The sequence below is a fragment of the Pseudophryne corroboree genome, chromosome 1, assembly GCF_028390025.1.
Source record: "Pseudophryne corroboree isolate aPseCor3 chromosome 1, aPseCor3.hap2, whole genome shotgun sequence".
Lineage (NCBI taxonomy): Eukaryota > Metazoa > Chordata > Amphibia > Anura > Myobatrachidae > Pseudophryne > Pseudophryne corroboree.
The window spans coordinates 1,147,524,613-1,147,550,389 of NC_086444.1; the positions used below are offsets into that span (position 1 = coordinate 1,147,524,613).

A 25,777-nucleotide genomic window follows, 5' to 3' on the forward strand; every position below is an offset into this window, starting at 1 on the left:
TCGACATCTGTGTCTGCCATCTGAGGTAGCGGGCGTTTTAGAGCCCCTGATGGCTTTTGAGACGCCTGGGCAGGCACAGGCTGAGAAGCCGGCTGTCCCACATTTGTTAGGTCGTCAAACCTTTTATGCAAGGAGTCGACACTGTCGCGTAATTCCTTCCACAGCACCATCCACTCAGGTGTCGACCCCGCAGGGGGGTGACATCACATTTATAGGCATCTGCTCCGCCTCCACATAAGCCTCCTCATCAAACATGTCGACACAGCCGTACCGACACACCGCACACACACAGGGAATGCTCTGACAGAGGACAGGACCCCACAAAGCCCTTTGGGGAGACAGAGAGAGAGTATGCCAGCACACACCAGAGCGCTATATAACACAGGGATCCCACTATAAATAAGTGTTTTTCCCTTATAGCTATATATATATATATATATATATTATATATATATATATATACTGCGCCTAAATTTAGTGCCCCCCCTCTCTTTTTTACCCTTCTGTAGCTTGTACACTGCAGGGGAGAGCCAGGGAGCGTCCTTCCAGCGGAGCCGTGAGGGAAAAATTGCGCCAGTGTGCTGAGGGAGATGGCCCCGCCCCTTTTCCAGCTGACTTCTCCCGCTTTTTCTGGAATTCTGGCAGGGGTATTTTTACACCTATATAGCCTTCCTGACTATATATGGTGTAGATTTGCCAGCCAAGGTGTCTTATATTGCCCTCAGGGGCCCCCCCCCCCCCCCCAGCGCCCTGCACCCATCAGTGACCGGAGTGTGAGGTGTGCATGAGGAGCAATGGCGCACAGCTGCAGTGCTGTGCGCTACCTTGTTGAAGACTGAAGTCTTCTGCCGCCGATTTTCCGGAACATTTTCTTGCTTCTGGCTCTGTAAGGGGGCCGGCGGCGCGGCTCCGGGAACGAACACCAAGGTCGGGTCCTGCGGTCGATCCCTCTGGAGCTAATGGTGTCCAGTAGCCTAAGAAGCCCAAACTACCACCAGTTAGGTAGGTTCGCGTCTTCTCCCCTTAGTCCCTCGCTGCAGTGAGTCTGTTGCCAGCAGATCTCACTGTAAAATAAAAAACCTAAAATATACTTTCTTTCTAGGAGCTCAGGAGAGCCCCTAGTGTGCATCCAGCTCAGCCGGGCACAACTGAAGTCTGGAGTCTGGAGGAGGGTTATAGTGGGAGGAGCCAGTGCACACCAGTAGTCTAAAGCTTTCTTTATAGTTGTGCCCAGTCTCCTGCGGAGCCGCTATTCCCCATGGTCCTTACGGAGTCCCAGCATCCACTTAGGACGTCAGAAATTTAAGAACTAAATTCAAATCCCAGGGAGCTGCAGGAGGAACAAATGGAGGTTGAATATGTACTACTCCTTGGAAAAACGTACGTACATCCTGTAGGTCAGCAATCTTCTGCTGAAACCATACAGTCAACGCTGAGACTTGCCCCTCAAGGTAGCAACTTTCAACCCTTTATCCAATCCTGCCTGAAGGAAATCCAAAATCCTAGCTACTTTAAAAGATCTCGGATTGTTATTTTTTCCAGTACACCAGTGAATATAGGCTTGCCATATTCTATGATACACACGGGCCGAAGAAGGCTTTCTTGCTCTAAGCATAGTTTGGATTACTTGTTTCGAAAATCCTTTAAACTCTAGGATAGAGGTTTCAACAGCCACGCCGTCAAAGATAGGCGATCCAGATGACTGTGACAACAAGGACCCTGCATTAGCAGATCTGGACGTTGAGGGAGCAGTATCGGTGCTTCCACGGACATTCTCAACAGATCTGTGTACCAAAGCCTTCTTGGCCAAGCTGGAGCTATTACAATGATTGCTCCCTTTGCCCGTTTTATCTTTCTCACTACTCTGGGTAACAGAGATATTGGTGGGAACAGATATGCCAGCTGAAACCTCCATTCTACTGACAGTGCGTCTATCAGGACAGCTCCTGGGTCCCTTGTTCTTGATCCGTACCTCAGAACTTTGTTGTTTAGACAAGACGCCATAAGGTCTATCTCTGGTAGACCCCATCTGTTCACCAGTGTCTGAAACACTTCTGGGTGTAGTGCCCATTCGGTTTCCTGAATGGTGTGCCGACTGAGAAAATCTGCTTCCCAATTTAGTACACCCGGGACAAATACTGCTGACAATGCCGGGAGATGGAGTTCTGCCCATTTTAGAATGGGGGTTACTTCCTCCATCAGACTCTTGCTGTGAGAGTTCCTCCTTGACGATTGAGGTATGCTACTGCCGTCGCATTGTCTGAGCGGATCTGGACCGGTCTTCCTTGTAGATTGTCCTTTGCCTGAACCAGAGCCAAGTAAATGGCTCTCATCTCCAACAGATTTATCGGCAGGCGACTTTCCCTTGCGGTCCATTTTCCTTGGAACCATAGGCTTCCGAATACCGCCCCCCCAGCCTTGCAGGCTGGCATCTGTTGTCAGGACTTGCCACTCTTTTATCCAAAAGGGTCTCCCCTTGTTTAAATGGTCTGTCTGTAGCCACCACACTAGAGACCTTTTTACATTTAGTGGAATCCTTATCATTTGTTTCTTTATTGTTTGAGGATTTCCGTTCCATTTGGTCAAAATTAAATGCTGCAGCGGTCTGGAGTGGAATTGCGCATATTCCACCATGTCGAAGGTTGATACCATCAGACCCAACAGTCGCATTACTGCATGGACTGACATTGTCTGGGCTTGCAACGCTTCCTGAGCCATGACCTGCACCCTTGACTATCTTTTTCTCTGGTAAGAGAACTTTCTGTAGGTCTGAATCCAATATGGCTCCCAAATGAACCATCCGCTGTGATGGATTCAGGGACGACTTTTCCCAATTTATGAGCCACCCGTGTCTCTGTAAACAAACTATCGTCTGTTGGAGATGGCTCAACAGTAAATCTTGCGACTGTGCTAAGATTAACAGGTAGTCTAGGTATGGGAATATTCTTATCCCTTGTTTGCGCAGACAAGCTGCCATAGCCACCATGATCTTGGTAAACACCCTGGGTGCTGTAGCTAGCCCGAAGGGCAGAGCTTGGAACTGGAAGTGTTCCTTGAGGATGGCAAACCTGAGGTAACACTGATGTGATAGTGCTATAGGCACATGTAGGTAAGCACCCCGTACATCCAGAGATACCATGTAATCTCCCGGTTCCATAGCCAACATTATGGAGCGTAACGTCTCCATGTGGAACTTCGGGATCCATATGTATATGTTCAACATTTTCAGATTTAGAATTGGTCGATATGACCCATTTGGTTTCTGGATTAGAAATAGATTGGAGAAATACCCCTGTCCCTTTTGTGATGGAGGTACTGGGACAATCACACCTGACTGCAGTAATTTTTGGACTGCTTCTTGCAGGGCATTGGCCTTCGACTCTATACGAGACGGGCTGGTGCAAAAAAATCTTTGAGGAGGCTGCCTCCTGAATGGGAACCCATACCCCTGAGATACTACCTTCTGCACCCAGGCATCTGTTGACTGTTGCCATATGTGTGCAAATTGAAGGAGTCGGCCACCAACCCTGGAATCCTCCAGGCGGAGGCCCGTCTCTTCAGGCTGAGGGTTTCTGTTCAGGTTTGGAAGCTGGTTTCTTGCTAGCCCACTGCTTCCTACCCCTGGATTTAAACTGGGGTTGCTTAGGCTCCTCTTTAGCTTTCGCTTTGCCAACGAAGAGAGCGAAATTTTAAACCCTTGGACTTAGGGTTATAAGCAGCCGGAAATCTGATTTTTTTTTATTCAGCCTCTGATTCTAGGATATCCGATAAAGGTTTTCCAAATAATATATTACCCACGACAGGCAATGCTTCCAATTCTTTCTTGGACTCCGCATCCGCCTTCCAGGTCCGTAGCCAAACTGCTCTGCGAGCGACTACTGTCAAGGCTGAAGCTTTAGAAGCAACAGTGCCTACATCAATTGCTGCTTCTTCTAAATACTGGGCAGATTGTCTTAAACGGCAAAAACGATCCTCTTGCTCCATAGTAGGAGAGGGGATGTCATTCTCTAGTTCCTCTATCCATTCGCCATTTGCTACCCAGGCCGAAGCCATAGCAGGTCTTACCACTGCTCCTACAAGAGAAAAATAAGATTTTACTTACCGGTAAATCTATTTCTCGTAGTCCGTAGTGGATGCTGGGGACTCCGTAAGGACCATGGGGAATAGACGGGCTCCGCAGGAGAAAGGGCACTTTAAGAAAGAAATTGGATACTGGTGTGCTCTGGCTCCACCCTCTATGTCCCTCCTCCAGACCTCAGTTAGAGAAACTGTGCCCGGAAGAGCTGACAGTACCAGGAAAGGATTTTGGAATCCAGGGCAAGACTCATACCAGCCACACCAATCACACCGTATAACTTGTGATAAACTTACCCAGTTAACAGTATGCACAACAACAGAGCATCAGATCAACCCTGATGCACCATAACATAACCCTAATGCAAGCAATAACTATATACAAGTATTGCAGAAGAAGTCCGCACTTGGGACGGGCGCCCAGCATCCACTACGGACTACGAGAAATAGATTTACCGGTAAGTAAAATCTTATTTTCGCTAACGTCCTAGTGGATGCTGGGGACTCCGTAAGGACCATGGGGATTATACCAAAGCTCCCAAACGGGCGGGAGAGTGCGGATGACTCTGCAGCACCGAATGAGCAAACACAAGGTCCTCCTCAGCCAGGGTATCAAACTTGTAGAACTTTGCAAAAGTGTTTGAACCTGACCAAGTAGCTGCTCGGCAAAGCTGTAATGCCGAGACCCCTCAGGCAGCCGCCCAAGAAGAGCCCACCTTCCTTGTGGAGTGGGCCTTTACTGATTTTGGCAGCGGCAATCCTGCCGCAGAATGAGCCTGCTGAATCGTGTTACAGATCCAGCGAGCAATAGTCTGCTTTGAAGCAGGAGCACCCAGCTTGTTGGATGCATACATGATAAACAGCGACTCCGTTTTCCTGACTCTAGCCGTTCTGGCTACATAAACCTTCAAAGCCCTGACCACATCTAGTAATTCGGAATCCTCCAAATCACGAGTAGCCACAGGCACCACAATAGGTTGGTTCATATGAAAAGATGACACCACCTTAGGCAGAAATTGTGGACGGGTCCTCAATTCTGCTCTGTCCATATGGAAAACCAGATAGGGGCTTTATGTGATAAAGCCGCTAATTCTGACACACACCTAGCCGAAGCCAAGGCTAATAGCATGACCACCTTCCACGTGAGATATTTTAACTCCACGGTTTTAAGTGGCTCAAACCAGTGTGACTTCAGGAAACTCAACACCACGTTCAGATCCCAAGGTGCCACTGGAGGCACAAAAGGGGGCTGAATATGCAGCACTCCCTTTACAAACGTCTGCACTTCAGGCAGAGAAGCCAGTTCTTTTTGAAAGAAAATAGACAGGGCCGAAATCTGGACCTTAATGGAACCCAATTTTAGGCCCAAAGTCACTCCCGCCTGTAGGAAGTGAAGGAAAAGGCCCAGCTGGAATTCCTCTGTGGGGGGCATTCCTGTCCTCACACCAAGCAACATATTTTCGCCATATACGGTGATAATGTTTAGCAGTCACGTCCTTCCTAGCCTTTATCAGCGTAGGAATAACTTCATCCGGAATGCCTTTTTCTGCTAGGATCCGGCGTTCAAGCCGTCAAACGCAGCCGCGGTAAGTCTTGGAACAGACAGGGCCCCTGTTGCAACAAGTCCTGTCTTAGAGGCAGAGGCCATGGGTCCTCTGTGAGCATTTCTTACAGATCTGGATACCAAGTCCTTCTTGGCCAATCCGGAACAATGAGTATTGTTCTCACTCCTCTTTTTCTGATGATTCTCAGCACCTTGGGTATGAGAGGAAGAGGAGGAAATACATAAACCGACTGGAACACCCATGGTGTCACTAGTGCGTCTACAGCTATCGCCTGAGGGTCTCTTGACCTGGCGCAATACCTCTGTAGCTTTTTGTTGAGGCGGGATGCCATTATGTCCACCTGTGGCAGTTCCCACCGACTTGCAATCTGCGTGAAGACTTCTTGATGAAGTCCCCACTCTCCCGGGTGGAGGTCGTGCCTGCTGAGGAAGTCTGCTTCCCAGTTGTCCACTCCCGGAATGAACACTGCTGACAGTGCGCTTACGTGATTCTCCGCCCAGCGAAGAATTCTGTTGGCTTCCGCCATCGCCACCCTGCTCCTTGTGCCGCCTTGGCGGTTTACATGAGCCACTGTGATGATGTTGTCTGACTGAATCAGAACTGATTGGTCGCGAAGCAGGGTCTCCGCTTGACGTAGGGCGTTGTATATGGCCCTTAGTTCCAGGATATTGATGTGAAGGCAAGTCTCCTGCCTTGACCACAGACCTTGAAAATTTCTTCCCTGTGTGACTGCCGCCCACCCTCGGAGGCTTGCATCCATGGTCACCAGGACCCAGTCCTGAATGCCAAATCTGCGGCCCTCGAGAAGGTGAGCACTCTGCAGCCACCACAGGAGAGACACCCTGGCCCTGGGGGATAGGGTGATCAGCCAGTGCATCTGAAGATGTGATCCGGACCACTTGTTCAACAGATCCCATTGAAAGGTCCTCGCATGAAACCTGCCGAAGGGAATGGCCTCGTATGATGCCACCATCTTTCCCAGGACTCGCGTGCAGTGATGCACCGACACCTGTTTTGGTTTTAATAGGTCTCTGACCAGTGTCATGAGCTCCTGAGCCTTCTCCATCGGGAGATAAACCCTCTTCTGGTCTGTGTCCAGAATCATGCCCAAGAAGGGCAGACGAATCGTAGGAATCAACTGCGACTTCGGAATATTTAGAATCCAGCCGTGCTGTTGTAACACATCCCGAGAGCGTGCTACGCTGATCAGCAACTGCTCTCTGGACCTCGCCTTTATGAGGAGATCGTCCAAGTATGGGATAATTGTGACCCCCTGCTTTCGCAGGAGCACCATCATTTCCGCCATTACTTTGGTAAATATTCTTGGTGCCGTGAAGAGACCAAACGGCAACGTCTGGAATTGGTAATGACAATTCTGTACCACAAATCTGAGGTACGCCTGATGAGGTGGATAAATGGGGACATGAAGGTATGCATCCTTTATGTCCAGAGACACCATAAAATCCCCCCCTTCCAGGCTTGCGATGACTGCTCTGAGCGATTCCATCTTGAACCTTTTGAGGTATATGTTCAGGGATTTTAAATTCAATATGGGTCTGACCGAACCGTCCGGTTTCGGTACCACAAACATGGTCGAATAATAACCCTTTCCTTGTTGAAGGAGGGGAACCTTGACCACCACCTGCTGAAGATACAATTTGTGAATTGCAGCTAACACTATTTCCCTCTCTAAGGGGGAAGCTGGCAGGGCCGATTTGAGGTATCGGTGAGGGGGCATCTCCTCGAATTCCAGCTTGTATCCCTGAGACACAATCTCTATTGCCCAGGGATCCACCTGTGAGTGAACCCACTTGTGGCTGAAATTTCGTAGACGCGCCCCCACCGGGCCTAGCTCCGCCTGTGGAGCCCAAGCGTCATGCGGTGGATTTAGTGGAAGCCGGGGAGGACTTCTGTTCCTGGGAACTAGCTGTGCTGTGCAGCTTCTTTCCTCTGCCCCTGCCTCTGGCAAGAAAGGACGCACCTCGGACTTTCTTGCCTTTTTGTGAACGAAAGGACTGCATTTGGTAATACGGTGCTTTCTTAGGTTGTGAGGGAACATATGGCAAAAAATTTGACTTTCCAGCCGTAGCTGTGGAGACCAGGTCCAGGAGACCCTCCCCAAACAATTCCTCACCATTGTAAGGTAAAACCTCCATGTGCCTTTTTGAGTCGGCATCGCCTGTCCATTGCCGAGTCCACAGGACCCTTCTGACAGAAATCGACATTGCATTTATTCTAGAGCCCAGTAGGCCAATGTCTCTTTGAGCATCTCTCATATACAGGACAGCGTCTTTTATATGCCCCAGGGTCATTAATATAGTATCCTTGTCTAAGGTATCCAGATCCTCAGACAAGGTATCCGTCCATGCTGCTACAGCACTACACACCCAGGCAGACGCAATTGCCGGCCTTAGGAAGGTACCTGAATGTGTATAAATGGACTTCAGGGTACTCTCTTGCTTTCTATCCGCAGCATCTTTTAGGGTGGCCGTATCCTGTGACGGTAGGGCCACCTTCTTGGATAAGAGTGTTAGAGCTTTGTCCACCCTAGTGGAGGATTCCCAGCGTAGCCTGTCCGTTGGCGGGAAAGGATACGCCATAAGCATCCGTTTGGAAATCTGCAGTTTTTTATCTGGAGATTCCCAAGCTTTTTCACATAACTCATTTAGCTCATGTGAAGGGGGAAAGGTCACTACCTGCCTTTTTCCCCCATACATATGAACCCTCTTGTCAGGGACTGGTGTTTCCTCTGTGATGTGCAACACCTCCTTCATTGCTATAAACATATAACGTATAGCTTTAGCCAATTTAGGCGGTAACTTTGCATCATCATAGTCGACACTGGAGTCAGAATCCGTGTCGGTATCTGTGTCAACAATTTGGGATAGTGGGCGCTTCTGAGACCCTGACGGCCTCTGCGACATAGGATCAGGCATGGGCTGAGACCCCGACTGTCCTAAGGTTTCAGCTTTATCCAAACTTTTATGCAAGGAATTAACATTATCATTTAAAACCTTCCACATATCCATCCAATCAGGTGTCAGCGCCGTCGGCGGAGACACCTCATTCATTTGCTCCTGCTCTGCTTCCACATAGCCTTCCTCGTCAAACATGTCGACAAAAGCGTACCGACACACCACACACACAGGGGATGCTCTTTTTGAAGACAGTTCCCCCACAAGGCCCTTTAAAAAGACAGAGAGAGAGTATGCCAGCACACACCCCAGCGCTATATGTCCCAGGAATCACACAGTAACTTAGTGTTAACCCAGTAGCTGCTGTATATAATGTTTTTGCACCTAATTTATGTGCCCCCCCTCTCCTTTTACCCTCTTCTACCGTGAATCTGCAGGGGAGAGCCTGGGGAGCTTCCTCTCAGCGGAGCTGTGGAGAAAAAAATGGCGCTGGTGAGTGCTGAGGAAGAGGCCCCGCCCCCTCAGCGGCGGGCTTCTGTCCCGCGTTTCTGTGTAAAATTATGGCGGGGGCTCATGCATATCAGAATCAGCTTTATTGGCCAGGTGTACTCACGTACACTAGGAATTCTTTGTGGTACAATGCATCGCCAAGCAGCAACATGAAGGAGGAAAAACGTAGCATACATTACACATATGAGTTCATACTGCACATATGCAACTGTACAGTAGACATATTATACATTTAAGACTAAAAACGAAGGCTACTTGGCAGAGCAGCACCGAGGCAGCCATCCGCGGCGCCAACTAGAACTCACACAATGCACATAATACAGAAGATTTAAGTATTACATCAAAAGATAAACCACACAAACAAAGACACAGAAAGAATAATGCATGATTGGTGTAGGCATTTTGGGTAATAACCCAACTGTATATATGCCCAACGTTTGCCAAGAGGTCCTAATTGCTGCCCAGGGCCATTCCCCCCTCCCCCCTGCACCCTACAGTGACCGGAGTATGTGGGTTTAGTGTGGGAGCAATGGCGCACAGCTGCAGTGCTGTGCGCTACCTCAGTTTGAAGACTAGAGTCTTCTGCCGCCGATTTTGATGTCTTCTTGCTTCTTACACCCGGCTTCTGTCTTCCGGCTCTGCGAGGGGGACGGAGGCGCGGCTCCAGGATCGGACGACAAAGGGTGAGATCCTGTGTACGATCCCTCTGGAGCTAATGGTGTCCAGTAGCCTAAGAAGCAGGACCTATCTTCAGAGAGTAGGGCTGCTTCTCTCCCCTCAGTCCCACGATGCAGGGAGTCTGTTGCCAGTAGATCTCCCTGAAAATAAAAAAACCTAACAAAAAACTTTCTTATTGCAAGCTCAGGAGAGCTCACTAAACAGCACGTCCGGGCACAGATTCAAACTGAGGTCTGGAGGAGGGACATAGAGGGAGGAGCCAGAGCACACCAGTATCCAATTTCTTTCTTAAAGTGCCCTGTCTCCTGCGGAGCCCGTCTATTCCCCATGGTCCTTACGGAGTCCCCAGCATCCACTAGGACGTTAGAGAAAATAAGAATTTACTTACCGATAATTCTATTTCTCGTAGTCCGTAGTGGATGCTGGGAACTCCGTAAGGACCATGGGGAATAGCGGCTCCGCAGGAGACAGGGCACATCTAAAGAAAGCTTTAGGATCACCTGGTGTGCACTGGCTCCTCCCCCCATGACCCTCCTCCAAGCCTCAGTTAGGATACTGTGCCCGGACGAGCGTACACAATAAGGAAGGATTTTGAATCCCGGGTAAGACTCATACCAGCCACACCAATCACACTGTCCAACTTGTGATCTGAACCCAGTTAACAGCATGATAATAGAGAAGCCTCTATAAAAGATGGCTCACTACAACAATAACCCGAATTTTTTGGTAACAATAATTATGTACCAGTATTGCAGACAATCCGCACTTGGGATGGGCGCCCAGCATCCACTACGGACTACGAGAAATAGAATTATCGGTAAGTAAATTCTTATTTTCTCTGACGTCCTAGTGGATGCTGGGAACTCCGTAAGGACCATGGGGATTATACCAAAGCTCCCAAACGGGCGGGAGAGTGCGGATGACTCTGCAGCACCGAATGAGAGAACTCCAGGTCCTCCTCAGCCAGGGTATCAAATTTGTAGAATTTTACAAACGTATTTGCTCCTGACCAAGTAACTGCTCGGCAAAGTTGTAAAGCCGAGACCCCTCGGGCAGCTGCCCAAGATGAGCCCACCTTCCTTGTGGAGTGGGCATTTTAAGATTTTTGGCTGTGGCAGGCCTGCCACAGAATGTGCAAGCTGAATTGTACTACAAATCCAACGAGCAATCGTCTGCTTAGAAGCAGGAGCACCCAGTTTGTTGGGTGCATACAGGATAAACAGCGAGTCAGATTTTCTGACTCCAGCCGTCCTGGAAACATATATTTACAGGGCCCTGACCACGTCAAGCAACTTGGAATCCTCCAAGTCCTTAGTAGCCGCAGGTACCACAATAGGTTGCTTCATGTGAAATGCAGAAACCACCTTAGGTAGAAATTGACGACAAGTCCTCAATTCTGCCCTGTCAGAATGAAATATTAAATAAGGGCTTTTATATGATAAAGCCGCCAATTCTGACACACGCCTGGCTGAAGCCAGGGCTAACAGCATCGTCACCTTCCATGTGAGATATTTTAAGTCCACAGTGGTGAGTGGTTCAAACCAATGTGAGTTTAGGAAACTCAACACAACATTGAGATCCCAAGGTGCCACTGGAGGCACAAAAGGAGGCTGTATATGCAGTACCCCTTTTACAAATGTCTGAACTTCAGGCACTGAAGCCAGTTCCTTTTGGAAGAAAATCGACAGGGCCGAAAATTGAACCTTAATGGACCCTAATTTTAGGCCCATAGACAGTCCTGTTTGCAGGAAATGGAGGAAACGACCCAGTTGAAATTTCTCTGTAGGGGCCTTCTTGGCCTCCCACCACGCAACATATTTTCGCCAAATGCGGTGATAATGTTTTGCGGTTACGTCCTTCCTGGCCTTGACCAGGGTAGGGATGACTTCATCTGGAATGCCTTTTTCCTTCAGGATCCGGCGTTCAACCACCAAGCCGTCAAACGCAGCCGCGGTAAGTCTTGGAACAAACAAGGCCCCTGCTGGAGCAGGTCCTTTCTTAGAGGTAGAGGCCACGGTTCGTCCGTGAGCATCTCTTGAAGTTCCGGATACCAAATTCTTCTTGGCCAATCCGGAGCCACGAGTATCGTTCTTACTCCCCTTTGCCGTATAATTCTCAGTACTTTTGGTATGAGAGGCAGAGGAGGGAACACATACACTGACTGGAACACCCACGGTGTTACCAGAGCGTCCACAGCTATTGCCTGAGGGTCTCTTGACCTGGCGCAATACCTGTCCAGTTTTTTGTTGAGGCGGGACGCCATCATATCCACCTTTGGTTTTTCCCAACGGTTCACAATCATGTGGAAGACTTCTGGATGAAGTCCCCACTCTCCCGGGTGTAGATCGTGTCTGCTGAGGAAGTCTGCTTCCCAGTTGTCCACTCCCGGAATGAACACTGCTGACAGTGCTATCACATGATCTTCCGCCCAGCGAAGAATCCTTGCAGCTTCTGCCATTGCCCCCCTGCTTCCCGTGCCGCCCTGTCTGTTTACGTGGGCGACTGACGTGATGTTGTCCGATTGGATCAATACCGCCTGACCCTGAAGCAGGGGTTTCGCTTGACTTAGGGCATTGTAAATGGCCCTTAGTTCCAGAATGTTTATATGAAGAGATGTCTCCAGGCTTGACCATAAGCCCTGGAAATTCCTTCCCTGTGTGACTGCTCCCCAGCCTCGCAGGCTGGCATCCGTGGCCACCAGGACCCAGTCCCGAATGCCGAATCTGCGGCCCTCTAGAAGATGAGCACTCTGCAACCACCACAGGAGGGATACCCTTGTCCCCGGTGACAGGGTTATCCGCTGAAGCATCTGAAGATGCGACCCGGACCATTTGTCCAGTAGGTTCCACTGGAAAGTCTTGCGTGGAATCTGCCGAATGGGATTGCTTCGTAGGAAGCCACCATTTTTACCCAGAACCCTTGTGCATTGATGCACTGAGACTTGGTTCGGTTTTAGGAGGTTCCTGACTAGCTCGGATAACTCCCTGGCTTTCTCCTCCGGGAGAAACACCTTCTTTCTGGACTGTGTCCAGGATCATCCCTAGGAACCGAAGACAAGTCGTCGGAACCATCTGCGATTTTGGAATATTGAGAATCCAATCGTGCTGCCGCAACACTACCTGAGATAGTGCTACACCGACTTCCAAGTGTTCCCTGGATCTTACCCTTATCAGGGAATCGTCCAAGTAAGGGATAACTAAAATTTCCTTCCTTCGAAGGGATATCATTTCGGCCATTACCTTGGTAAAGACCCGGGGTGCCGTGGACCATCCCTACGGCAGCGTCCGAACTGATAGTGACAGTTCTGTACCATAACCTGAAATACCCTTGGTGAGAAGGGTAAATTTTGACATGAAGGTAAGCATCCTTGATGTCCCGAGACATCATGTAGTCCCCTTCTTCCAGGTTTGCAATCACTGCTCTGAGTGACTCAATTTTGAATTTGAACCTCTGTATGCAAGTGTTCAAAGATTTTAGATTTTAAAATCGGTCTCACCGAGCCGTCTGGCTTCGGTACCACAATAGTGTGGAATAATACCCCGTTCCCTGTTGCAGGAGGGGTATCTTGATTATCACCTGCTGGGAATACAGCTTGTGAATGGTTTCCAAAACTGCCTCCCTGTCAGCGGGAGACATCGGTAAAACAGACCTTTGGAAACGGCGAGGGGGATACGTCTCGAATTCCAATTTGTACCCCTGAAATATTACCTGAAGGATCCAGGGGTCTACTTGCGAGTGAGCCCACTGCGCACTGAAATTCATTGAGAACGGGACCCCACCGTGCCTGAACTTGTAAAGCCCTAGCGTCATACTGAGGGCTTGGCAGAGGCGGAAAAGAGTTTCTGTTCCTTGGAACTGGCTGATCTCTGCAGCCATTTTCCTCTCCCTCTGTCACGAGCAGAAAAGAGGAACCCTTTTGTCCGCTTGCCAACCAGGACTGCGCCTGATAATACGGCGTCTTATTTTGAGAGGCGACCTGGGGTACATCCCCTTTTTTGTTAAGGCAATACTTCCAAATGCCGTTTGGAATCCGCATCACCTGACCACTTTACTGGTATAATTGGACAACGCACTTATACTTGATGCCAGTCGGCAAATATTCCGCTGTGCATCATGCATATATAGAAATGCATCTTTTAATTGCTCTATAGGCAATAATATACTGTCCTTATCTAGGATATCAAATTTCCAGTCAGGGAATCCGACCACGCCAACCCAGCACTGCACATCCAGGCTGAGGCGATTGCTGGTCGCAGTATAACACCAGTATGTGTGTAAATACATTTTAGGATACCCTCCTGCTTTCTATCAGCAGGATGCCTAAGGGCGGCCATCTCCAGAGAGGGTAGAGCCCTTGTTCTTACAAGCGTGTGAGCGCCTTATCCCCCCTAGGGGGTGTTTCCCAACGCACCCTAACCTCTGGCGGGAAAAGGTATACCGCCAATAACTTTTTAGAAATTATCAATTGTTATCGGGGGGAAACCCACGCATCATCACACACCTCATTTTATTTCTCAGATTCAGGAAAACTACAGGAAGTTTTTCCTCACCAAACATAATACCCCTTTTTTTTTTGGTGGTATTTATATTATCAGAAGAGTGTAAACTTTTTCCATTGCCTCAATCATGCAATGTGTGGCCCTATTGGAAATCACGGTTGTCTCTTCACCGTCGACACAGGAGTCAGTATCCGTGTCGGCGTCTGTATCTGAGGTAACGGGCGCTTTAGAGCCCCTGTATGAGACGTCTGGACATGCACAAGCTGAGTAGCCGGCTGTCTCATGTCAACCACTGTCTTTTATACAAAGCTGACACTGTCACGCAATTTCAACAGTACATCCACTCAGGTGTCGACCCCCCAGGGGGTGACAACACTATTACAGACACTCTACTCCGTCTCCTCATCATTTTTCTCCTCATACATGTCGACATAAATGTACCGACACACAGCACACACACAGGGAATGCTCTGATAGAGGACAGGACCCCACTAGCCCTTTGGGGAGACAGAGGGAGAGTTTGCCAGCACACACCAGAGCGCTATATATATATATATATACAGGGATAACCTTATATAAGTGTTTTTCCCTTTATAGCTGCTGTATTGTTTATACTGCGCCTAATTTGTGCCCCCCTCTCTTTTTTAACCCCTTTCTGTAGTGTAGTGACTGCAGGGGAGAGCCAGGGAGCTTCCCTCCAACTGAGCTGTGAGGGAAAATGGCGCCAGTGTGCTGAGGAGATAAGGACGCCGAGAAAGGGGCGGAGCCTATCATCCGTTTTCTTGTATGTTTTGGCAGGGGTTAAATGCATCCATATAGCCCAGGAGTTATATGTGATGCATTTATTTTAGCCATAAAAGGTTTTCTATCGATTTATTGCGTCTCAGGGCGCTGCCCCCCCAGTGCCCTGCACCCTCAGTGACCGGAGTGTGAAGTGTGCTGAGAGCAATGGCGCACAGCTGCGGTGCTGTGCGCCTACCTTTATCTGAAGACAGGAAAGTCTTCTGCCGCCGATTTTTCCGGACCTCTTCGCTCTTCTGGCTCTGTAAGGGGGCCGGCGGCGCGGCTCCGGTGACCCATCCAGGCTGAACCTGTGATCGTCCCTCTGGAGCTAATGTCCAGTAGCCTAAGAAGCCCAATCCACTCTGCACGCAGGTGAGTTCGCTTCTTCTCCCCTTAGTCCCTCGATGCAGTGAGCCTGTTGCCAGCAGGTCTCACTGAAAATAATAAACCTAAACTAAAACTTTCACAAAGAGCTCAGGAGAGCCCCTAGTGTGCACCCTTCTCGTCGGGCACAGAAAATCTAACTGAGGCTTGGAGGAGGGTCATGGGGGGAGGAGCCAGTGCACACCAGGTGATCCTAAAGCTTTCTTTAGATGTGCCCTGTCTCCTGCGGAGCCGCTATTCCCCATGGTCCTTACGGAGTTCCCAGCATCCACTAGGACGTCAGAGAAAAATATTTTTTCAATAGGCTCTCTACCCTTCCGTCTGTGACATCATTCAATGAGATAGATGACAGTGGTAAAGCAGATTTATGCACGAGTCGCAGAACATGTGCATCTACTTTTGGAGGAACTTCTCTCTTTGAACAATCCACAGCAGGAAATGGATAATAAGAATCCCAGCTCTTAGGAATCTTATACTTTTTACTGGGCGCTGCCCAAGACTCATCCATCATTTCCGTAAACTCATCTGATGCTAGAAATTCAGCTTTCACTGATTTTGTTCGTTTAAATACAGGTGCTTTTGCTTTTAACGCTGTCTTGGCTGGCTCTTCCAAAGAAAGCACAGCCTTCACGGCATTAATAAGTTGAACTACATCTTCTGAACTAAAGCTCTGCGACTGATCATCATACGGAGTTGAATCTATTGTTTCCTCATCATCATCCGATGTATCATCTTGTGTAGTCTGCCACACAGACGTATCTGGCTTAAGGTCCATACACACTTAACGATAAAATGAGCGACGTCGCTCATTTTCCCCCTCCTTAAGCGACGTCGCTCATTTTATCGTTAAGTGTGTATGCCGCCAGCGACGACCGATGCGCGGCCCCGCGGGTCGGCAACGATCGTCGCTGTCGGTAGGGCATGCATGAAGGATGTGGACTGTCGTCCACGACCTTCATGCAGGGCTGGCGGGGGCGTGACGTCACTGAGCGATATGAGCGGTCATATCGCTCAGTGCGTACAGGCGGACGCCGACCGGCCGGCCCGGGAGGGGGAAACGTTCACAGAGCGACATCGTCTAATGTGTATGGGCCTTTAGTCTTACCTGCTCCTTGGTTGCTTGTAGAGGCTACTGGAACCAAACCATAGGAAGGGAGCTGCCTGTATGGGTTCATAGTGTAACCTAACCCCTGTGGTGTTGCTACTGTAGTTAACTTGTCCGCTATAGAAGATAGAGTCTTTGCGAACATATTCCATGGTGGCTCTGTTGGTGGTTGAACCAACTCCTGTCTTTTACTTCGCTGAAAAGCGAAACAGTTTGCACACAAACCCTCATAAGTGACCAATTGATTCATATCAATTACCCCTGATTTACAAGACAAGCATGTTAGGGCTATAGGAGTGCTTGATAAATTCTCCTCATCACTTTTGCCGCTCACAGACATAGTAATAATCTGTTATTGACTACACAATTTTGTGACTGAAAAACACCCTATATGTCAGTATATAGAGGCGAGATCAATCTGACCACAGTGCACCTGATTTGAGGGTCAGAACAGGACTGACATTACACAGAAAAGTCAGCACACATACTAGCAGTCAGTCACATGTTAAAGCATTAGACATTGTCATATGAGAATACAACCTCCATAACAACTTATACATAAGTAGGAAAATTGTACTTCTGTTTTAAACTGGTTCTTTTTTCAACATAGCATGCAAAAAACACAGTAATATACAGGTCTCCTATACAATAGGTACTAAAAATTAACAATGCATACTAAGAAGTGGAGAGAATTTTTAGTACTGTATACCCTGCCTCCGTAGAGCGGGATATAGGGAGACTCACCACACTTCCATATCCAAGCAAATACGCTCGTAAGACGCTGAGTGGATTCAGACGCTACTGGTGTACACTGCCGCTCTTGGTAACTGATAACAGACACGGACGCTCACCAACGGACACGGACGCTGAGCGACTTCCACATGTATGTAGACGCTAAGGCCTGCGACTCGGTCTGGCGGGTTTTATCTCCAGTGTACACAACCGCAGCGTCTAAGCTGCGACCGAGTACCCTCGTGGTAGCGTCTGAGCCGGAAGTGAGGTCATTTAGTTAATGAAACGAGAAACACGCAGGAACTGGCCATTAACTCGGAGGAGGGACGGCCAGGAGAGCGTCTGAATCCCCCTGTTGACTTAAACTCCCAGGATCGCGGACTCTACCTAGTCCTGGCGCCTATGATCCCCGGAGCGTAGCGCTGTCACTCTCGAGATGTTCGGCGCATCAACACACTGTTTGTAGTTTCCACCAAATCAGTGTAGCTGTGTCCTGACCCCTCTAGTAAGAGGAAGTCCATAGACTCACCGTCTCCCCATGCTCCGGCCACAGCCTGGTTACGTCTGCTGGACCTGCTAGAACATCCGACACAGACGCCCGTCGAGACAGCACTGATACCCGAAGGTAAGCGTTGTTGCGACCCGGTGGGGAGTTGTTGGAGCGACTCTTTCTAATATGCGTTTAAGGCGCTGTTAAGAGAAGTCGCTCTAAAAAACATTATAGTAAGTCTATAAAAATAAAGTAACGAAAACTTGAGGCTGCTCTCACAGCAGCCCTGTGACCATGCGGCTTCCTGCCGCACCAAGCAAAAAACTGATCTGACTGAGTCAGTGGGTGGGACTATATAGTGGAGGCCCCAATGCATCCTGGGAGGCCAGAAAGCTCGTGACCGTGTTGGTGCCATTTTCGCTGTCGCTCGACAATATCCCAATGTATCCTGTGGATAATCCTGTGGACCCAGTCAGAGAAAAAATAAGAATTTACTTACCGATAATTCTATTTCTCGGAGTCCGTAGTGGATGCTGGGGTTCCTGAAAGGACCATGGGGAATAGCGGCTCCGCAGGAGACAGGGCACAAAAGTAAAGCTTTTACAGGTCAGGTGGTGTGTACTGGCTCCTCCCCCTATGACCCTCCTCCAGACTCCAGTTAGGTACTGTGCCCGGACGAGCGTACACAATAAGGGAGGATTTTGAATCCCGGGTAAGACTCATACCAGCCACACCAATCACACCGTACAACTTGTGATCTAAACCCAGTTAACAGTATGATAACAGAGGAGCCTCTGAAAGATGGCTTCCTAAACAATAACCCGAATTAGTTAACAATAACTATGTACAAGTATTGCAGATAATCCGCACTTGGGATGGGCGCCCAGCATCCACTACGGACTCCGAGAAATAGAATTATCGGTAAGTAAATTCTTATTTTCTCTATCGTCCTAAGTGGATGCTGGGGTTCCTGAAAGGACCATGGGGATTATACCAAAGCTCCCAAACGGGCGGGAGAGTGCGGATGACTCTGCAGCACCGAATGAGAGAACTCCAGGTCCTCCTTTGCCAGGGTATCAAATTTGTAAAAATTTACAAACGTGTTCTCCCCTGACCACGTAGCTGCTCGGCAGAGTTGTAATGCCGAGACCCCTCGGGCAGCCGCCCAAGATGAGCCCACCTTCCTTGCGGAATGGGCCTTAACAGATTTAGGCTGTGGCAGGCCTGCCACAGAATGTACAAGTTGAATTTTGTTACAAATCCAACGAGCAATCGACTGCTTAGAAGCAGGTGCACCCAACTTGTTGGGTGCATACAGTATAAACAGCGAGTCAGATTTTCTGACTCCAGCCGTCCTTTAAATGTATATTTTTAAGGCTCTGACAACGTCCAACAACTTGGAGTCCTTCAAGTCGTCTGTAGCCGCAGGCACTACAATAGGCTGGTTCAGGTGAAACGCTGATACCACCTTAGGGAGAAAATGCGGACGCGTCCGCAGCTCTGCCCTATGTCGAATGGAAAATTAAATAAGGGCTTTTATAAAACAAAGCCGCCAGTTCAGATACTCTCCCGGCCGAAGCCAGGGCCAGTAACATAGTCACTTTCCATGTGAGATATTTCAAATCCACATTCTTTAGTGGTTCAAACCAATTGGATTTGAGGAAATCTAAAACTACATTTAGATCCCACGGTGCCACCTTAGGCACCACAGGAGGCTGTATATGCAGTACTCCTTTGATAAAAATCTGGACCTCAGGGACTGAGGCCAATTCTTTTTGGAAGAATATTGATAGGGCCGAAATTTGAACCTTAATAGATCCCAATTTGAGACCCATAGACAATCCTGATTGCAGGAAATGTAGGAAAACGACCCAGTTGAAATTCCTCCATCGGAGCACTCCGCTGCTCGCACCACGCAACATATTTTCGCCAAATACGGCGATAATGCTTCGCGGTGACTTCCTTCCTTGCCTTTATCAAGGTAGGAATGACTTCTTCTGGAATGCCTTTTCCTTTTAGGATCTGGCATTCAAACGCCATGCCGTCAAACGCAGCCGCGGTAAGTCTTGAAAAAGACAAGGACCCTGCTGAAGCAGGTCCCTTCTCAGAAGTAGAGGCCACGGATCGTCCGTGACCATCTCTTGAAGTTCCGGGTACCAAGTCCTTCTTGGCCAATCCGGAGCCACTAGTCTTACTCCTCTTTGCCGTATAATCCTCAATACCTTTGGTATGAGAGGCAGAGGAGGAAACACATATACCGACTGGTACACCCAAGGTGTTACCAGCGCGTCCACAGCTATTGCCTGCGGATCTCTTGACCTGGCGCAATACCTGTCCAGTGTTTTGTTGAGGCGAGACGCCATCATGTCCACCATTGGTTTTACCCAACGGTTTAATAGCATGTGGAAAACTTCTGGATGAAGTCCCCACTCTCCCGGGTGAAGGTCGTGTCTGCTGAGGAAGTCTGCTTCCCAGTTGTCCACGCCCGGGATGAATACTGCTGACAGTGCTATCACGTGATTCTCCGCCCAGCGAAGGATCCTGGCAGCTTCTGCCATTGCCCTCCTGCTTCTTGTGCCGCCCTGTCTGTTTACATGGGCGACTGCCGTGATGTTGTCCGACTGGATCAACACCGGTCTTCCTTGAAGCAGAGGTTCCGCCTGGCTTAGAGCATTGTAGATTGCTCTTAGTTCCAGAATGCTTATGTGAAGAGACTTTCAGGCTCGACCACACTCCCTGGAAATTTCTTCCCTGTGTGACTGCTCCCCAGCCTCTCAGGCTGGCCTCCGTGGTCACCAGGATCCAATCCTGCATGCCGAATCTGCGGCCCTCCAATAGATGAGCCTCCTGCAACCACCACAGAAGGGATACCCTTGTCCTCGGCGACAGGGTTATCCGCAGGTGCATCTGAAGATGCGACCCTGACCATTTGTCCAACAGATCCCTTTGCATGGAATCTGCCGAAAGGGATTGCTTCGTAAGAAGCTACCATTTTTTCCCAGGACTCTTGTGCATTGATGTACAGACACCTTTCCTGGTTTTAGGAGGTTCCTGACCAGGTCAGATAACTCCTTGGCTTTTTCTTCGGGAAGAAAAACCTTTTTCTGAACTGTGTCCAGAATCATCCCCAGGAACAGCAGACGAGTTGTCGGCATTAATTGGGATTTTGGAATATTCAGAATCCATCCGTGCTGCTTTAGCACCTCTTGAGATAGTGCTAAACCCATCTCTAGCTGTTCTCTGGACCTTGCCCTTATTAGGAGATCGTCCAAGTATGGGATAATTAATACGCCTTTTCTTCGAAGAAGAAATATTATCTCGGCCATTACCTTTGTAAAGACCCGAGGTGCCGTGGACAAACCAAACGGCAGCGTCTGAAACTGATAGTGACAGTTTTGTACAACGAACCTGAGGTACCCCTGGTGTGAGGGGTAATTGGAACGTGGAGATACGCATCCTTGATGTCCAAGGATACCATAAAGTCCCCTTCTTCCAGGTTCGCTATCACTGCTCTGAGTGACTCCATCTTGAACTTGAACTTCTTTATGTACAGGTTCAAGGACTTCAGATTTAGAATAGGCCTTACTGAGCCATCCGGCTTCGGTACCACAAAAAGAGTGGAATAATACCCCTTCCCTTGTTGTAGAAGAGGTACCTTGACTATCACCTGCTGAGAATACAGCTTGTGAATGGCTTCCAAAACCGTCTCCCTTTCTGAGGGGGACGTTGGTAAAGCAGACTTCAGGAAACGGCGAGGTGGCTCTGTCTCTAATTTCAACCTGTACCCCTGAGATATTATCTGCAGGATCCAGGGATTTACCTGCGAGTGAGCCCACTGCGCGCTGTAATTCTTGAGACGACCGCCTACCGCCCCCGAGTCCGCTTGCGAAGCCCCAGCGTCATGCTGAGGCTTTTGTAGAAGCCGGGGAGGGCTTCTGTTCCTGGGAAGGAGCTGCCTGTTGCTGTCTCTTCCCTCGTCCTCTGCCTCGTGGCAGATATGAATAGCCCTTTGCTCGCTTATTTTTAAAGGAACGAAAGGGCTGCGGTTGAAAGGTCGGTGCCTTTTTCAGTTGGGGAGTGACTTGAGGTAGAAAGGTGGATTTCCCGGCCGTAGCCGTGGCCACCAAATCCGATAGACCGACCCCAAATAACTCCTCTACGCATCGCCTGTCCACTGTCGTGTCCATAAAGCTCTTCTGGCCGAAATGGACATAGCACTTACCCGTGATGCCAGTGTGCAGATATCTCTCTGTGCATCACGCATATAAGGAAATGCATCCTTTATTTGTTCTAACGACAGTAAAATATTGTCCCTGTCCAGGGTATCAATATTTTCGATCAGGGACTCTGACCAAACTACCCCAGCACTGCACATCCAGGCAGTCGCAATAGCTGGTCGTAGTATAACACCTGCATGTGTGTATATACCTTTTTGGATATTTTCCATCCTCCTATCTGATGGATCTTTAAGTGCGGCCGTCTCAGGAGAGGGTAACGCCACTTGTTTTGATGAGCGTGTTAGCGCTTTGTCCACCCTAGGAGGTGTTTCCCAGCGCTCCCTAACCTCTGGCGGGAAAGGGTATAAAGCCAATAACTTCTTTGAAATTAGCAGTTTTTTATCGGGGCACCCCACGCTTCATCACACACGTCATTTAATTCTTCTGATTCGGTAAAAACTACTGGTAGTTTTTTCACACCCCACATAATACCCTGTTTAGTGGTACCTGTAGTATCAGCTAAATGTAACATCTCCTTTATTGCCAAAATCATATAACGTGTGGCCCTACTGGAAAATACGGTTGATTCGTCACCTTCACCACCGGAATCAGTGCCTGTGTCTGGGTCTGTGTCGACCGACTGAGGCAAGGGGCGTTTTACAGCCCCTGACGGTGTTTGAGGCGCCTGGACAGGCACTAATTGAGTGTCCGGCCGCCTCATGTCGGCAAACGACTGCTTAAGCGAGTTGACGCTATCCCGTAATTCCACAAATAAAGGCATCCATTCTGGTGTCGACCCCCTAGAAGGTGACATCCTCATATTTGGCAATTGCTCCGCCTCCACACCAATAACGTCCTCATACATGTCGACACACACGTACCGACACACAGCAGACACACAGGGAATGCTCTATACGAAGACAGGACCCACTAGCCCTTTGGGGAGACAGAGGGAGAGTCTGCCAGCACACACCAAAAAGCGCTATATATGACAGGGATAGCCTTATGATTAAGTGCTCCCTTATAGCTGCTTTTATATTAATATATTGCCATTTATTTTGCCCCCCCTCTCTGTTATACCCTGTTTCTGTAGTGCAGTGCAGGGGAGAGACCTGGGAGCCTTCCTGACCAGCGGAGCTGTGACAGAAAATGGCGCCGTGTGCTGAGGAGATAGGCCCCGCCCCTTTTCCGGCGGGCTCGTCTTTTAGTACATTTAGGCAGGGGTAAATATCTCCATATAGCCTCTGGGGCTATATGTGAGGTATTTTTAGCCTTTTTAAAGGTTTTCATTTGCCTCCCAGGGCGCCCCCCCCCCCAGCGCCCTGCACCCTCAGTGACTGCCGTGTGAAGTGTGCTGAGAGGAAAATGGCGCACAGCTGCAGTGCTGTGCGCTACCTTAAGAAGACTGCAGGAGTCTTCAGCCGCCGATTCTGGACCTCTTCTTGCTTCAGCATCTGTGAGGGGGCCGGCGGCGTGGCTCCGGTGACCATCCAGGCTGTACCTGTGATCGTCCCTCTGGAGCTTCATGTCCAGTAGCCAAGAAGCCAATCCATCCTGCACGCAGGTGAGTTCACTTCTTCTCCCCTCTGTCCCTCGTTGCAGTGATCCTGTTGCCAGCAGGAATCACTGTAAAATAAAAAACCTAAGCTAAACTCTCTAAGCAGCTCTTTATGAGAGCCACCTAGAATTGCACCCTTCTCGGCCGGGCACAAAAATCTGGAGGAGGGTCATAGGGGGAGGAGCCAGTACACACCACCTGACCTGTAAAAGCTTTACTTTTGTGCCCTGTCTCCTGCGGAGCCGCTATTCCCCATGGTCCTTTCAGGAACCCCAGCATCCACTTAGGACGATAGAGAAAGCTCTTTTCAGGACTGCCTAGCACAGCCCCACCTGTTAGCTGCCTGCACTGCAGGCACCAACTTACAAACTGAGCTCCAGTGCCTGGAGGTGGGGCTATAGAGGTGGTGGTGCAGTGCATCCTCGGAACAGTCAAATCTTTAGCCTGTTGGTGCCTCGGATCAAGATCCAACTCTAAACCCCGATGTTATCCCCTGTGGAATACCAGTGTACCCTGCTGCAAAAACAGCTTTAAGAGAAGTTCCAGTTCTTCTATCACAAGTGAAGTTTAGTTGTTTAATCCTGAGAGGATGGAAGTAAAACATCTAATAAAAAGAAGGGAGATGGATATTTATCTTAAACAGTCCACTCTAGTCCTAGTCACCAGAAGGGGAGGTCATTAAGCATGGCCATGCATGGCAATAAGTAATGGCGCCAGCAGCGTCGGTCACTGCCATGCTTGTACCACCCACACTGAAGCCACTTGTGCCTACTGTTATACACTACGTGGATTCGCAAAGTAAAGAAGCCGCTTTTAGCACTTACCTTATACACAGACAGTCTCTGTCAAGTAAAGAATAATGTTAGAGTGATGGAAGGAAAGTCTGATCACACTCACTTGATGCACAAGGTTTGGAAACTGACCTGCACCGTGCTCCTGTCAACCACGACCCCACACAGAAGCTGGGACTGAGGACCAGCGGTTTTAATGTCTTGTAAATTCTGTTCTCTTATCTGAGACACAAAACAAAAACAGTAGGCCATCAATATACAAACATCACGCCATGTTCTGCAGTCTGCCATCTTCCCATTACTATATAGCTTTTACTAGTCAGGATAAGTTACAATATAATAGAGGGCACGTCAGCAGGCCCGGTCCTCCCAATGACTACACATGCCCTGTACAGCAGGAGTACTATACATCGTAACACAGTAGTGACGGTGGCTCCATTTACCTCCCTCTACAAAGACACTGGCCTGTGCATCCGGCAGAAACCATCAGTATCTGGCCATGGGATCACACAGCCCAGTGCTTTGCTTTCTGAATAGAACACAATTTGCATTTGTAGACCTAGTTCCCTGCAGGGAAATCCTGGTGGCGTTATCATCTGAGTTTCCCTGAAGGAAGCTGTGGATCTAGTAAGACCAATATTAGCTCTCTTAGCAGTATATTTACGAAGACTTCTAAAACAGACAAGTGGAGGTGTTGCCCATAAGCAACCAATCAGATTTGGTCTATAATTTTGTAGAATGCAATAGAGAAATGATAGCTAAAATCTGATTGGTTGCTTTGGGCAACAACTCCACTGTTCCTGGACATCCCTGCCAGTGGCAGTTGCAAAGGTGGGGCTGCAGCACAGTCCAAAATTCAAATAGGGAAGCCACACCAACTGTCAGCGAGTCCCGGCCATTGATGTATTGCAGCGTTTGGAGTGGCAGTTGGTGCAGCTTCCCTATTGGAATTTTAGATTATGGTGCAGCCCCACCTCTGCAACAGACACTGGCAAGAACACATCTGTAAATGCTACTAGCCTTAAGGGGGGTACACACGTAGCGATGTTCACTTAATTTCACGTTCCGTGTGTAGGGTGCTGGCGACAGCGATGCGCAGTCCCACGCGTCGCCATCTCTAGATTTGGCATGCATGCATGTCAAATCTAGTTAGAGCGCTAATTTCACCGCTGAGTGTTCACCGCACTGTTGAGCGGGGGAGAGATGCGTGCGGAGCGATCTGTGCTAGAATGCTCAGCACCCATCTCCAGATGAAATCTCCCCATGTGTACCCCCCTATAGATTTAATTTAAGGGTATTCATGCTGGACAGCAATACACGTAATGTCACTCAGATAATACATTTCATTCAGACATGAGTGGAAATTATTTTGGTTATAAGGGCGGGACAGAGCGGGCCTTTGTAAATGAAGGGATTAAGATAAAGCAGCAGATTATATTCAGCGTAAAACGCCAATACCTGCTCTACAGAATACCT

General features: G+C 48.9%; 1 protein-coding gene across 14 annotated transcripts in view; it reads right to left on the reverse strand.

Annotated features, from left to right (window-relative positions):
* Nucleotides 1-25,777, reverse strand: part of ADD1 (adducin 1) — a 245,904-nt gene that overhangs the window by 92,069 nt on the left and 128,058 nt on the right. For 8 of the 14 annotated variants that reach the window (XM_063924447.1, XM_063924473.1, XM_063924464.1 and 5 more), the window contains exon 12: nucleotides 24,434-24,523. In XM_063924447.1, coding sequence (XP_063780517.1) covers nucleotides 24,434-24,523 — 90 coding nt within the window. Of the gene's footprint in view, nucleotides 1-24,334; nucleotides 24,353-24,433; nucleotides 24,524-25,777 lie in introns of all 14 variants that reach the window. The other 6 variants (XM_063924439.1, XM_063924431.1, XM_063924454.1 and 3 more) reach the window with 1 other exon arrangement.